The 15,690-nt window shown below is 37.5% G+C and overlaps 1 protein-coding gene across 1 annotated transcript; it reads left to right on the forward strand.

The window, feature by feature from the left end:
* Positions 1-743: 743 nt before the first annotated feature.
* LOC309960602 (dnaJ homolog subfamily B member 4-like) lies at positions 744-1,519 on the forward strand (the record flags this gene model as incomplete). Its single annotated transcript, XM_082837496.1, has 1 exon — positions 744-1,519. The coding sequence occupies exon 1, from the start codon at positions 851-853 to the stop codon at positions 1,517-1,519; it is 669 nt and encodes a 222-aa protein (XP_082693622.1). The 5' UTR covers positions 744-850.
* Positions 1,520-15,690: the final 14,171 nt, after the last annotated feature.

Genomic DNA, 15,690 nt, shown 5'->3' on the forward strand with positions numbered 1-15,690 from the left:
ATGAAAAAAGAAATGAAGACAGCCTAGGAGAGCTCTGGGACAACACTAAACGCAACAACATTCACATTATAGGGGTCCAAGAAAGAGAACAGAGAGAGAAAGGACCCAAGAAAATATTTGAAGAGTTTATAGTTGAAAACTTCCCTAACATGGGAAAGGAAATAGCCACCCAAGTCCAGGAAGCGCAGCGAGTCCCATACAGGATAAACCCAAAGAGAAACACACCGAGACACATAGTAATCAAATTGGCAAAAATTAAAGACAAAGAAAAATTATTAAAAGCAGCAAGGGAAAAATGACAAATAACGTACAAGGGAACTCCCATAAGGTTAACAGCTGATTTCTCAGCAGAAACTCTACAAGCCAGAAGGGAGTGGCATGATATACTTAAAGCGATGAAAGGGAAAATCCTACAACCAAGATTACTCTATCCGGGGTTATCCCTCTGGGTTAGTGGAGAGACTGGTGAGCTGGCCGCCGTCTGCTTGAATTTTTGAAAGGCTGGAGGAAAGGAGTAGTTTCTTATCGGTCACCGCCTCAAGGAGGAGCTTCAGATGAAGATATTAAAAAGGCTTACCGAAAACAAGCCCTCAGATTTCATCCAGACAAGAACAAATCTCCTCAGGCAGAGGAAAAATTTAAAGAGGTCGCAGAAGCTTATGAAGTATTGAGTGATCCTAAAAAGAGAGAAATATATGATCAGTTTGGGGAGGAAGGGTTGAAAGGAGGGGCAGGAGGTACTGATGGACAAGGAGGTACCTTCCGGTACACCTTTCATGGCGATCCTCATGCCACATTTGCAGCATTTTTCGGAGGTTCCAACCCCTTTGAAATTTTCTTTGGAAGACGGATGGGTGGTGGTAGAGATTCTGATGAAATGGAAGTAGATGGAGATCCTTTTAGCGCCTTTGGATTCAGCATGAATGGATATCCAAGAGACAGGAATTCTGTGGGACCATCCCGCCTCAAACAAGATCCTCCAGTTATTCATGAACTTAGAGTATCACTTGAAGAAATATATAGTGGTTGTACCAAACGGATGAAGATTTCTCGAAAAAGGTTAAACCCTGATGGAAGGAGTTATCGAACTGAGGACAAAATTCTTACCATCGAGATAAAAAAAGGGTGGAAAGAAGGTACCAAAATTACTTTTCCAAGGGAAGGAGATGAAACACCAACTAGTATTCCAGCAGACATTGTTTTTGTCATTAAAGATAAAGATCACCCCAAATTCAAAAGGGATGGATCAAATATAATTTATACTGCTAGAATTAGTTTACGAGAGGCATTGTGTGGCTGCTCATTTAATGTGCCAACAATGGATGGAAGAACCATACCTATGACAATAAATGATATTGTGAAACCTGGAATGAGGCGAAGAATTATCGGACATGGGCTACCGTTTCCAAAAAATCCTGAGCAACGTGGTGACCTTCTAATAGAATTTGAGGTGTCCTTCCCAGATACTATATCCCCATCATCCAAAGAAGTACTTAGGAAACATCTTCCTGCCTCATAGAATGAAAAACTTTGTTACCCATATTTTGATAAGGCACTGAAAATATAAAAGGACTGGCCATTTACTGATGTAGATGTGAATTCTGTATAAAGACATGTAAATTATTTCGAGGGTTCATTAAATTGCATGAATAGACGGGTCAAATAAAGGCAAAAGGGATTTTTACAGTTAGAGAAGAAGAGAAAACCATTCACTGTATTTTATTTCATTTCTCCCAAATCAGAAAATTTTAGTATTTTGCTTACATATAAAACTTGTTTCTGTGGAGTTAGTAGATATATTTCTAATAAAGTACTAGGACATCCAAGTACTTTATTTCTTATATCTTTACATTATCAGTATGATAGCTTCTCATTTATGATGGAAATTTAAATTCTTAACAAAACTATACATGTGATAGGTATTTCTAGAAAATAAAAACCGAAGTCACTTGGAAATCTAGTTAACTAGATTAAAGTCACCATATGAAATGCTGCTATAGGGCTGGTACCCATAAAAGAATATCCTAATACATATGTTTCACCATTTTGATTTTTAAAGTATGTTGCAGCATTTCTTAATAACATAGTTGTAATGTTCTTAAGGCAGACATTTTCTTCATAAAAAGGATATTAATGGCAATTTATCTCCTGTGGAAATCCCAATTGGCCTGAATTACTGATATTTTAGAAATAGGTTGTTTTTAAAATGCCATATATAATTTTATGCAAGTTGACTATATATCTTGGACTTAATAAATTATAGGTACATTTTATTGTCCACTAGTTAAAAATAATTTGATAATAAATGTGTTTTTAGAGGAAAAAAAAAAAACGATTACTCTATCCGGCAAGGATCTCATTCAGATTCCATTGAGAAATCAAAAGCTTTACAGACAAGCAAAAGCTAAGAGAATTCAGCACCACCAAACCAGCTCTACGACAAATGCTAAAGGATCTTCTCTAGGCAAGAAACACAAAAGAAGGAAAAGACAGACAAAAACAAACCCAAAACAATTAAGAAAATGGTCACAGGAACATACATATCTATAATAACCTTAAACGTGAATGGATTAAATGCTCCAACCAAAAGACACAGGCTTGCTGAACGGATAAAAAAACAAAACCCATATATATGCTGTCTAGAAGAGACCCACTTCAGACCTAGGGAAACATTCAGACTGAAAGTGAGGGGATGGAAAAAGAAATTCCATGCAAATGGAAATCAAAAGAAAGCAGGAGTAGCAGTACTCATATCAGATAAAATAGACTTTAAAATAAAGAATGTTACAAGAGACAAGGAAGGACATTACATAATAATCAAGGGATGAATCCAAGAAGAAGATATAACAATTATAAATATATATGCACCCAACATAGGAGCACCTCAATACATAAGGCAACTGCTAACAGCTATAAAATAGGAAATCGACAGTAACACAGTAATAGTGGGGGACTTTAACACCTCACTTACACCAATGGACAGATGATCCAAAATGAAAATAAATAAGGAAACAGAAGCTTTAAATGACACAATAGACCAGATAGATTTAATTGTGATTTATAGGACATTGCATCCAAAAACAGCAGATTACACTTGCTTCTCAAGTGCACACGGAACATTCTCCAGGATAGATCACATCTTGGGTCACAAATCAAGCCTCAGTAAATTTAAGAAAATTGAAATTGTATCAAGCATCTTTTCTGACCACAACGCTATGAGATTAGAAATGAATTACAGGGAAAAGAACGTGAAAAACACAAACACATGGAGGCTAAACAATATGTTACTAAATAACCAAGACATCACTGAAGAAATCAAAGAGGAAATCAAAAAATACCTAGAGACAAATGACAATGAAAACACGATGATCCAAAACCTATGGGATGCAGCAAAAGCAGTTCTAAGAGGGAAGTTTATAGCTATACAAGCCTACCTCAAGAAACAAGAAAATTTCAAATAAACGATCTAACTTTACACCTAAAGGAATTAGAGAAAAAAAAAACAAATGAAACCCAAAGTTAGCAAAAAGAAAGAAATCATAAAGATCAGAGCAGAAATAAATGAAATAGAAACAAAGAAAACAATAGCAAAGATCAATAAAACTAAAAGCTGCTTCTTTGAGAAGATAAACAAAATTGATAAACCTTTACCCAGACTCATCAAGAAAAAGAGGGAGAGGACTCAAATCAATAAAATTAGAAATGAAAAAGGAGAAGTTACAACAGACACTGCAGAAATACAAAGCATCCTAAGAGACTACTACAACCAACTCTATGCCACTAAAATGGACAACCTGGAAGAAATGGACACATTCTTAGAAAGCTATGACCTTCAAGACTGAACCAGGAAGAAACAGAAAATATGAACAGACTAATCAGAAGTAATGAAATTGAAACTCTGGTTAAAAATCTTCCAACAAACAAAAGTCCAGGACCAGATAGCTTCACAGGCGAATTCTATCAAACATTTAGAGAATAGCTAACACCCATCCTTCTCAAACTCGTCTCAAAAAATTGCAGAGGAAGGAACACTCCCAAACTCATTCTATGAGGCCACCATCATCCTGATACCAAAACCAGACAAAGATACTACAAAAAAAAAAAAATTACAGACCAATATCACTGATGAATATAGATGCAAAAATCCTCAACAAAATACTAGCAAACAGAATTCAACAACACATTAAAAGGATCATACACCATGATCAAGTGGGATTTATCACAGGGATGCAAGGATTCTTCAATATATGCATATCAATCAATGTGATACACCATATTAACAAACTGAAGATAAAAACCATATGATCATATCAATAGATGCAGAAAAAGCTTTTGACAAAATTCAACACCATTTATGATAAAAACTTCCCAGAAAGTAGGCATAGAGGGAACCTACCTCAACATAATAAAGGCCATATACAACAAACCCACAGCAAACATCATTCTCAATGGTGAAAAACTGAAAGCATTTCCTCTAAGATCAGGAACGAGACAAGGATGTCCACTCTCACCACTATCATTCAACACAGTTTTGGAAGTCCTAGCCATGGCAATCAGAGAAGAAAAAGAAACAAAAGGAATACAAATTGGAAAAGAAGAAGTAAAACTGTCACTGTTTGCAGATGACATGATACTATATAGAGAGAATCCTAAAAATGCCAACAGAAAACTACTAGAGCTAATCAATGAATTTGGTAAAGTTGCAGGATACAAAATTAAGGCACAGAAATCTCTTGCATTCCTATATGCTAATGATGAAAAATCTGAAAGAGAAATTAAGGAAACACTCCCATTTACCATTTCAACAAAAAGAATAAAATACCTAGGAATAAACCTACTTAGGGAGACAAAAGACCTGTATGTAGAAAACTATAAAACACTGATGAAAGAAGTTAAAGATGATACCAACAGATAGAGAGATATACCATGTTCTTGGATTTTAAGAATCAATATTGTGAAAGTGACTATACTACCCAAAGCAATCTACAGATTCAATGCAATCCGTATCAAATTACCAATGGCATATTTTACGGAACTAGAACAAATCATCGTAAAATTTGTATGGAGACACAAAAGGCCCCGAATAGCCAAAGCAGTCTTGAGGGAAAAAACGGAGCTGGAGGAATCAGACTCCCTGACTTCAGACTATACTACAAAGCTACAGTAATCAAGACAATATGGTACTGGCACAAAAACAGAAATAGAGATCAATGGGACAGGATAGAAAGCCCAGAGATAAGCCCACGCACCTATGGTCAACTAATCTATGACAAAGGAGGCAAGGATACACAATGGAGAAAAGACAGTCTCTTCAGTAAGTGTGCTGGGTACACTGGAAAGCTACATGTAAAAGAATGAAATCTGAACACTCCCTAACACCATACACAAAAATAAACTCAAAATGGATTCGAGACCTAAATGTAAGACCGGACACTATAAAACTCTTAGAGGAAAACATAGGAGGAACACTCTTTGACGTAAATCACAGCAAGATCTTTGTTGATCCACCTCCTAGAGTAATGGAAATAAAAACAAAAATAAACAAATGGGATCTAATGAAACTTAAAAGCTTTTGCACAGCAAAGGAAATCATAAACAAGATGAAAAGACAACCCTCAGAATGGGAGAAAATATTTGCTAACGAATCAACGGACGAAGGATTCATCTCCAAAATATATAAACAGCTCATGCAGCTCAATATTAAAGAAACAAACAACCCAATCCAAAAATGTGCAGAAGACCTAAATAGACATTTCTCCAAAGAAGACACACAGATGACCAAGGGACACATGAAAAGCTGCTCAACATCACTAATTATTAGAGAAACGCAAATCAAAACTACAATGAGGTATCACCTCACACCAGTTAGAATGGGCATCATCAGAAAATCTACAAACAACAAATGCTGGAGAGGGTGTGGAGAAAATGGAACCCTCTTGCACTGTTGGTGGGAATGTAAATTGATACAGCCACTATGGAGAACAGTATGGAGGTTCCTTAAAAAACTAAAAATAGAATCACCATATGATCCAGCAATTCCACTACTGGGCATATACCCAGAGAAAACCATAATTCAAAAAGACACATACACCCCAATGTTCATTGCAGCACTATTTACAATAGCCAGGTCATGGAAGCAACCTAAATGCCCATTGACAGACAAATGGATAAAGAAGGTGTGGTACATATATACAATGGAATATTACTCAGCCATAAACAGGAATGAAATTGAGTCATTTGTTGAGACGTGGATGGATCTAGAGACTGTCATACAGAGTGAATAAGTCAGAAAGAGAAAAACAAATATCGTATATTAACACATGTATGTGGAAACTAGAAAAATGGTACAGATGAACTGCTTTGCAGGGCAGAAGTTGAGACACAGATGTAGAGAACAAACGTATGGACACCAAGGGGGGAACACCATGGTGGGGTGGGTATGGTGGTGTGCTGAATTGGGAGATTGGGATTGACATGTATACACTGATGTGTATAAAACTGATGACTAATAAGAACCTGCAGCATAAAAAAACAAAGAAACAAAAAAAAACAACTAATACTAAACTTTCTTTGGGTTATTTGTATGAAAATATGTTAATATAAATGTTTCAGACATTACATGAAATTTCTAAAAATCTTGTATGTTCTGGTATACTGTTATAAGTCATAATTCTAGTTTTTACTTTAAAATGTATATCTCGGAAATAACTAAATTTCCTTGTCAATTGCATTATTTTGAACTTTCATCAAATCTTTAACCATGGTCATTTTTAAGTCTTTTGTCATTTACAGACAGTTCTGGGTGTACTCTGATGCTTTTGCAAAAATGTTCCTATGAAAGAGTTTCATCTTCAAGGAACTCATGGAAAAGACTGACAAGTACAGGTTTCTGGTAACTGACTATACTGCTGAACTGAATGAATAAGCATTTTCAGAACTCTAATGGAAAACCGATGAGTTCATAAAAGTGCTAACAAAGGATCAAGATGAAAAAGAAATTAATTACATGGGACTGAGTGAACTGAGGAGGATGATTATAATTTTTGTGACTTTCTGTTTGAATAAAAAAAAAATCCCACAAGGACTCAGAGGCAAAAAATATACAAATCAATTTTCACTGCAAAGTAAAGGAGCTGTTACAGTGGAGGATTACTGGAAGGAATGTCAATATTATGACATAGTATGAGTGTGTTTCATGTGTGGTAATTGCAATCATTGTTGCTTTTGTTGTGTTTATCCATTTACAATGCTTGGTGTCAGTTTATTTATCTCTTGTAAAAATAAAATACAGTGTGTGTGTGTGAAAAAGAAAAAAGAAAAGTAGGGTCAGGAACTTGAAGAAACATGCAAGTATTCTTTCATTCACTCAATAAATATATTTTGAGTATATATATCACTTGCCAGAAACTCTCCTATGATACATTTCATTCAGCACTAGGGCTTTTCCCAGATGGAAGAAATTAATATTACGTGTTTGCCAATAACAGACAAAAATAAGCCAACTTTACTTTTAGAATAATCTACAACATCGTTTTCACCAACAAATCTGGCAGATATAATGTCTCATAATGTTAAAATACGCAAATGAAATTAAATCTCCCTATGTGTCAATTTAAGTATTATTTCTGTATAAAAACCATGGTATGTGGATGCAAGTTTTCACTTTCTAGGATATACTTAATGCAAAATAAACATATAGCTCACAGCTGACAGCTGACAGCTTTGTATGATTAGTGTTGGAAAAACTCCGTAAAATTAGATTTGTTAGCTCTGTAACTCTAGGTTATGGTAAATTTACACCAAAGTAACTGTAGGCATACAGGCAGGAATAGATCTTCTTTGCAAAAATCATTTTACTGCACCCACTACTTTTTACTGGCATATGTGTAGATTATTTGAAATTAAGTTATCAAGCACCAAAAATCGGTATAGTTGTGCATATGTGCCCAAACATACATCTGACTACATGCAAATGTTTTCAACCAAAGTTTGTTGAGGATTGACTGCTGCGTGAAATACAGACTGGTTGTGAGTTCTAGGCCTAACTGTTCCTAGCTAGGCTTTATTTACTAGCAGTAAAACCTTAGTCAAATCAATTAACTTTCACAGATTTAACTTAATGAAGTGAAAAATCACAAAATCAAAATTAGTTTTGAGGGGCTTCTGCCGTCTTGGAAGAGAGACTTTCAGAAGAGGGATTCGATTTACTCTCCTGACTAAAACAATCCCCCAAATCAGACAATGTATTTGAAGCAATGAACTTAAGGACCCTGGACATCAGGCAAAGAAAAATAGTGATCCCTGTGGATGGGAAATAAATGGAGTGATCCTTATAATTGCCCAGCTTATTGCCTCAAGAGAGTTTCCAGATGGTATTACGGGGAGGGGGAATCCATGTGGAGCTTGGTGGACTCCCTGAGGTGAAGAGATGAGGCTGAGAGTCTAAAGAGACCAAGAAGATGTAGTTTCAAGACAGAGTACTGGAGAGAAGTGAGCTACACAGAAAAAGAACACTGGAGATCTGCAGAAGGTCGCTATTGAATATTCATTAGAGTTTAGATCAGTGTGTGCATGTGAAGAAACTGCCCACAGACAGAGGCAGAGCCACCTGTAAGGATAAGAGAGAACAGTTCCTGAAACTCAGACATGACAGGGAATAGCGCCTGTTCCCACCAGCCAGACTAGATACCAATGAAACAATAACTGGTTCTTTTATTTTTTATTTTTTTTTAATTTTATTTATTCATTTATTCTTGGCTGTGTTGGGTCTTTGTTGCTACATGTGGGCTTTCTGTAGTTGTGGTGAGCAGAGGCTACTCTTCGTTGCGGTGCACGGCTTCTCACTGCAGTGGCTTCTCTTGTTGCGGAGCCGGGCTCTAGGCACGCAGGCTCAGTAGTTTGGGCACGCGGGCTCAGTAGTTGTGGCTTGCGGGCTCTAGAGCACTGGCTCAGTAGTTGTGGTGCAGGGGCTTAATTGCTCCACAGCATGCGGGATCTTCCCAGACCAGGGCTCGAACCCGTGTCCCCTGCATTGGCAGGCAGATTCTTAACCACTGCGCCACCAGGGAAGTCCCAATAACTGGTTCTTTGAGAGGATCAATAAAAGCAATAAACCTCTAGTCAGACTGATCCCGAAAAAAAGAAGATAAAATTATCAATATCAGAAATTAGAGAGATAATGTCACCAAAGATTCTACATATATTTTAAAAATGACAGGATTATGAACAACTTCTTGCAAAATAAATATGACAAATTTGATGAAATGAACACATTTCTTTTTTTTTTTTTTACATCTTTATTGGAGTATAATTGCTTTACTGAACAAATTTCTTGAGAGATAAAACTACCTAGTTTCACTCAAGAAGAAAAGAAATAGATAACAGGAATAACCCCATATCTAGTCAGGAATTGAATTTGTAGGTAAAAACCTTCATACACAGAAAACTCCAAGCTCAGATGTCTCCCTGGTGAATTCTACCAAACATGTAGGCAAGAATTCATCCCAATTTCGCTTTAACTCTGAGAAAATTGAAGAGAATGGACTACTCCCTAAATCTTTCTATGAGGCTAGCATTACTCTTTAATCAAACCCAAAGGCATTACAAAAACTAAAACAAAAAAAACCAAGCAAAATAGAGCTGACTATCCCTCATGAATAGAGATGCAAACATTTAAACAAAATCTTAGGAAATCAAATCCAGCAATACATTAAAAAATGAAAATACATCATGACAAAGTAGAGTTTATCCTATGAATACAAGGTTGATTAAACAGTCAAAAGTCAATCAAGGTAATTCACCCTAGTTGTTCATATTCATATACATGTCAAAATCATGTGACATCCAAATTAATGCAGAAAAAGTATTTGATAAAATCAAACAGTCATTTCTGATAAAAAACTCTTAGCAAAATAGGGATATAAGGGAATTCCCTCAACCTGAAAAAGGATATCTATGAAATAACTACAGCTAAATTATACTTAATGGTGAAAGACTAAATCTTTTCCTCCTAAGAACAGGACCAAGACAAGGATGTTCAGCCTCATCACTTCTGTTCAACATTATACTAGATATTCTAACCCTCCAGGTTCACCCATGTTGTTCCAAATGGAAAGATTTCCTTCTTTTTTAAGGTTGAATAATATTCCATTATGTATACACACCACATTTTCTTTATAGAGGGTAAGCCCCTTTGGACACTGGTCTTGGCAATGATTTTTTAAAAATTGACACCAAAAAAGCAAAGGTAACAAAAGCAAAAATAAACAAGCGGGACTAAATCAAACTAAAAAGCTTTTGCACATCAAAGGAAACCATCATCAAAATGAAAAGGCAACCTAATAATGAATATGAGAAGATATTTGCAAACCACAAAACTGATAGAGGGTCAATATGCAAAATATACAAGGAACACATACAACTCAATAGCGAAACCCACAAATAACCGAATTGAGAAATAGGCAAAGGACCTGAAATAGCCAGTTTTCCAAGAAGACTTACAAAAGGCCAACAGTACATGAAAAGGTACTCAACATCACTAATCATCATGGAAATGCAAACCAAAAGCACAGTGAGAGGCTGCCCCATACCAGCTAGGATTATTATCAAAAAGACAAGAGACAACAAATACTGGCAAGAATGTCCAGGAAATGGAACCCTTTTGGTAGAAATATAAACTGATACAGCCAGTATAGAAAACAGTATGGAGGTTGTTCAAGAAATTAAAAAAAAAAAAAAAAGAAAAGAACTACCATGTGATCCAGCAATCCCAGCTCTGAGTATCTGTCCAAAGGAAACAAAATCATTATCTTGAAGAGGTATCTGCACTCCCATGTTCATTGCAGCATTATTCACAATTGCCAAGGTATGGACAATCGATTTTTAACAAAGTTGCAAAGGTGGAGAAAGGATAGTCTTTTCAACCAATAGTGGCAGAAACAATGAAAATCCATATTCAATAACATGAATTTTGATCTCTAACTCACACTATAATAAAAGTTAACTCAAGACAGATCACAGAACTAAATGTTAAACCTAAAACTACAGAACTTTTAGAAGAGAATTTAACAGAAAATCTAAATGACCTTGGGTTAGGAACCAATTCTTTAGACACTAGAAGTATATCCATAAAAGAAAAAATTATAAAGTAGACTATTAAAATTAAAAACTTCTGCTCTCTAAATGACGTTCTTAAGAGTATGAAAAGACAAGCCACAGATGGGGAAAATATTTGCAAGGCATATTTCTGATAAGAGACATGTATTGAAAAGATATAAAGAACTCACAAACTGCAATTGTAAAAATCCAAATAACAAAAAAAATGGAAAAAATATTTTGAACAAACACTTCTCCAAAGAAAATATATAGGTAACAAATAAGCATATGGAAAAATGCTAAACATTGTGAGCTACTAGAGAAATGAAAATTAAAACCACAATGAGATATATACCTCATGGAATGGCTATGCCTAAAAAGACTGGCCATACCAAGTGTTGACAAGGATGTAGAAAAACTGGCACTCACATACACTCTTAGTGGAATGCATAATGGTCAACCACTTTGGAAAACAGTTTGGCAGGTTCTTAAAAAGTCAAATATAAACTTATAATATGATCTAGCCATTCCATTCCTAGGTATTTACCTAAGATAAATAAAAACATATGCCTATACAAAGACATGTACATGAATGTTCAAAGAAGCTTTATTTGCTATAGCCCCAAACTGGGAAAAACCCAAATGTTCATCTCAAAATAATTATAGTGAGTGAAAGAAGCCCAACAAGGAGTACATACTATATGATTCCATTTATATAAAGTTCAGAAAAAGCAAACTAATTTATATTACAGAAAGCAGGTCAGTGGCAGCTAGGGATGGAAGGGCCAGTGAGGAAGAATGCGGGGAGGGTGAGATTACAAGGGACACAGGAAAACTTCTACTGGAATAGATTTATCTTGATTGTGTGATGGTTTTACTGATATAAACATACATTACAACTTTTCAACTGTACTTTTAAAGTCTGTGCAATGTATCACATGTCCATTTTACTTCAATAAGGTTATTAAAAATTTTTCTTTAAAAACCCATTAACTTGCCCCTAAACTATAATAAACAGACATATATTACACACAGACATTCTTATACAGAGCATACTGTGAGACCCACTAAAGTAGACTAAAAAAAGACAAAAGGAAAATATGCACACACTCAAAAACCATTCTGCTTCTAATCCCAGTGATGAAGAGTCAGATGAAAACTTCTCAGGCATCCTTCTTACATGCAGTGCCTGCTGCATTCCATTACACCATAAACCCGATCGTTGGCACGCACATTACTAGATGTGTTTGTCATTGTGCAAGACAATGGAATATCAAATTTTGTTATGTTTCTCAGCAAAAATTTAAATGGTTTCTATGATGAGGTTCCACTCTAATTTCTACCTATTCCATTGATTTTTGGATGTTTGAATATGAAAATCAGTTTCTACCTTAAAGGTCTGCACAGTCTCGTGGGAAATTCAGCATGTAAGCATTTATAATACAATGTTGTTATGGCTATACAGAGGCAATTGATTTTGCGCAGGGACAGAGGGTTGGGTAAAGCTTTATTGAGGATGTGAAATTAGAACGGTGACTTGAATTATATGCTGACATTTTCCTAGAAAGGAGGAAAGAGATTACTTCAGAAAGAAGGGTCTTCCTTTGATGAGAAGCACCTTCAAAAATAATGCGGTAGGGGCTCCAGAAATTCCTCCTTTCTAGCTCCTAAAACTTTTAAACTGCCATCTCCAAGCTGTTGATTGACTACCAGTTGCTGGGCTTTTATATAGTTATCTCACTCTGTCTTATATTAGCTTTGCAGAGTGGATATTATTATCCCTATCTTACAGATAAGGAAATGTATAAATCACTTTAGGCTAAGGTGCTGTGTGGTCTTAGTGGTTTACAATAATAAGAGTTTGTTTTCTGCTCACATCATAGGCCTCCATTGTGGATCCACTCTTCTGGACCAAAGCTGAAGGAACAGCCCCTATCTGGGACATACTCATCTTGTGACAGGAGAAAAGACCAATAGTGGAACCACAACATGGCTCCTAAGACTTCTGTTCACATTCTATTGGCTAAAGCAAGATACATGGACAAGGCGGACATAACGGCTGGAAGTCTAATCCTCTCTTAGGGAGATTGTACCATGAGCCACGTACCATGGGAAGGGATGTATCATTCTCTCACTGCAAGAGGTAGCAACTATTTGGACCTTCAGAGAAGGAAGGTTCAGGAAAGTTTGTGTAACTTGCAGGCCATGTAGCTGAGTAGCAGAGCCAGGATTCAAAACTGTTTGTTTACTGTCAAAACCTCAGCTCTTGGGCTTCCCCGGTGGCGCAGTGGTTGAGAGTCCGCCTGCCGATTCAGGGGACACGGGTTCGTGCCCCGGTCCGGGAAGATCCCACTTGCCGCGGAGCGGCTGGGCCCGTGAGCCATGGCCGCTGAGCCTGTGCGTCCGGAGCCTGTGCTCCGCAACGGGAGAGGCCACAACAGTGAGAGGTCCGTGTACCGCAAAAAAAAAAACAAAACCTCAGCTCTTTACACTATTCTACACTGCCTCTATCATGGATCTCAAAGGGGCAAGACAGGTCAAGACTAACTTTAAGTGTGAGGAATGACCTTGGGATGGAAAAGAGAATCTACATATTGTGTGTGGTGTGTTTGTGTGTGTGTGTGTGTGTGGTGTGTGTGTGAAATAGGGTAAACAGAGACACGGAGATGTGAACTGGAGAGAAATGAACAGACTGATTGCTTTCTCTTCCCTCAGTTCTAGAACTAGAGGAAAAGAGAAATTCTCTATTTCTCTGAATTTATCACACCCTTCCCCCGAATACAGAGAAAAATATTAAATAGGGGTTTGAGGCTATTTAATACAGCCTCAATGTACAGCAATACATCTCTTGGCATTTATTAAGTACACCATGGATAAAGCACTAAACTAAGTCCCCTAGAGGAGACACCAATCAGATTACAACCCATATGAACCAATATTAGAACTCAAATAACTCAAACAACAAATCCTTCAATCCAACAAGGGCTACTTCAGATGCATGGCTAGTTCGGAAGGTACCCCACACACAAGTTAATTTCACCTAATGTCAATTGCTAACAAGAGTCTGCAAACTCTGACACACTGTCCCTCTGTCAAGTCCTTCTACTTCCAATTCTGCCAGGGGCAACTCATCTTGCCCCTGGTTTTCCTTCCCTGGAGTCCTTTAGCACATGAGCATTTCCATATTAAAACTGAGGGAAATGCAACATAGAGGAGTTGGCCTGCTTGCCTGGCGCTTTAGCATAAATCAGCAGAAGAGGGAGGACTTCAGTAATCATCTGAGCCCCAGTCATTCTCTTCTGTCCTTGGAACGGTTCTGACTGAATGCCATTTCTTCCAAATTCATCGTTAAGTGAATAAATGGAAGAGGCTGTATATAACAAGCCAGAGACGACAATAATGTGGCATTCTATGCATGATAGAACCAATTAATTTTCTGTCCTTTTAAAAGAAATGCTGTCACTTTAAGTCTGCACATTAGGCAAGTTTTAAGAAGCCGGTTGCTAAAGGTATCTAGGGAAACCCGGCAAGAACTGTTTGTAAGTAAATCTACGTTATATCATATAGAATAAGTCAAGTACCAGTTGGCAGAGTTCAGGAAAGAAAAAAGACATAAAAGATTAAATTGTATTTTAAGGTTGTATGGTGTGATGCTCAGCTTGACCATGGCTGTGTCCACTGCTGAGAGTTCAAATATGTCATGGGCCGCAGCTTGTGAACTACTGGGAGATCTATTTGCATGGAAGCCTCATGGGACTCCTAGGAAATAACTGAGCCTGTATATATTTGTGGGGTTCAGACATCTCAGGTCTGCCTGGAAAACTGGAGGAGCTGACAGAGTGAATGGGGGAGGACAGGAGGAGGGTGAGGAGTGTGCTGACAGCAAGTGCGTCCCACAAAGGACAGCAGCATTCGCGGTGAACTTGGCTCAGAGAAAACACACCGGAACATACATTTGCAGTGACGGTAGAAGGGAGTTTTACGTATAAAACGAAGGTGCAGTTTCTCAGTGGCAGGTGCTGTCCATGCCCACTCCATTTACTGGCAGCCATGGCGGACACTCCCACACAGGCGGCCAGCTCTCTGTTTCTCAGTCTTAGGGCTTTCTCCAAAGCTATGGGAGCTTTCCCAGTGCAGCAGCATAGCTCAGAAATGCTGGAGATTTAACACCCTCAGGAGCACCCCTCAACAAATGAGAAATGGGAGTCAGCGGATAAATACCCAAGCTTCCTAGATACTCAGCGGACAAGTCTGTGGTGTATTCCACCCAATATCTCAGACGGCCCCTAATCAGATGGGGCCCCTGTTTCTCCACATAACCAGCTTATCATAACCTTGATCAGTGCTTCTTCCTTTTCTCTTTCTCTCCCTCACTCCTTTACTCATGCTTACTGGAATATCTCACAACTCAACAACCTGCTCCCAAATCCTCGTCCTGGAGTTGGCTTTTGAGGAATCCAAACAGTGATACTCACTGAACTCCATGTATCATCGGGTTCAAATAACTCAGCTTTTGAATTCCATTAAAAGGGTATAATACAAAGCCGGGGGAAAGACCCTTGGCCCACTCTGCCAGACTTTCTCAAAGCTCCCAGC

This window comes from Leucopleurus acutus, assembly GCF_964270905.1.
Source record: "Leucopleurus acutus genome assembly, chromosome: 3".
NCBI lineage: Eukaryota > Metazoa > Chordata > Mammalia > Artiodactyla > Delphinidae > Leucopleurus > Leucopleurus acutus.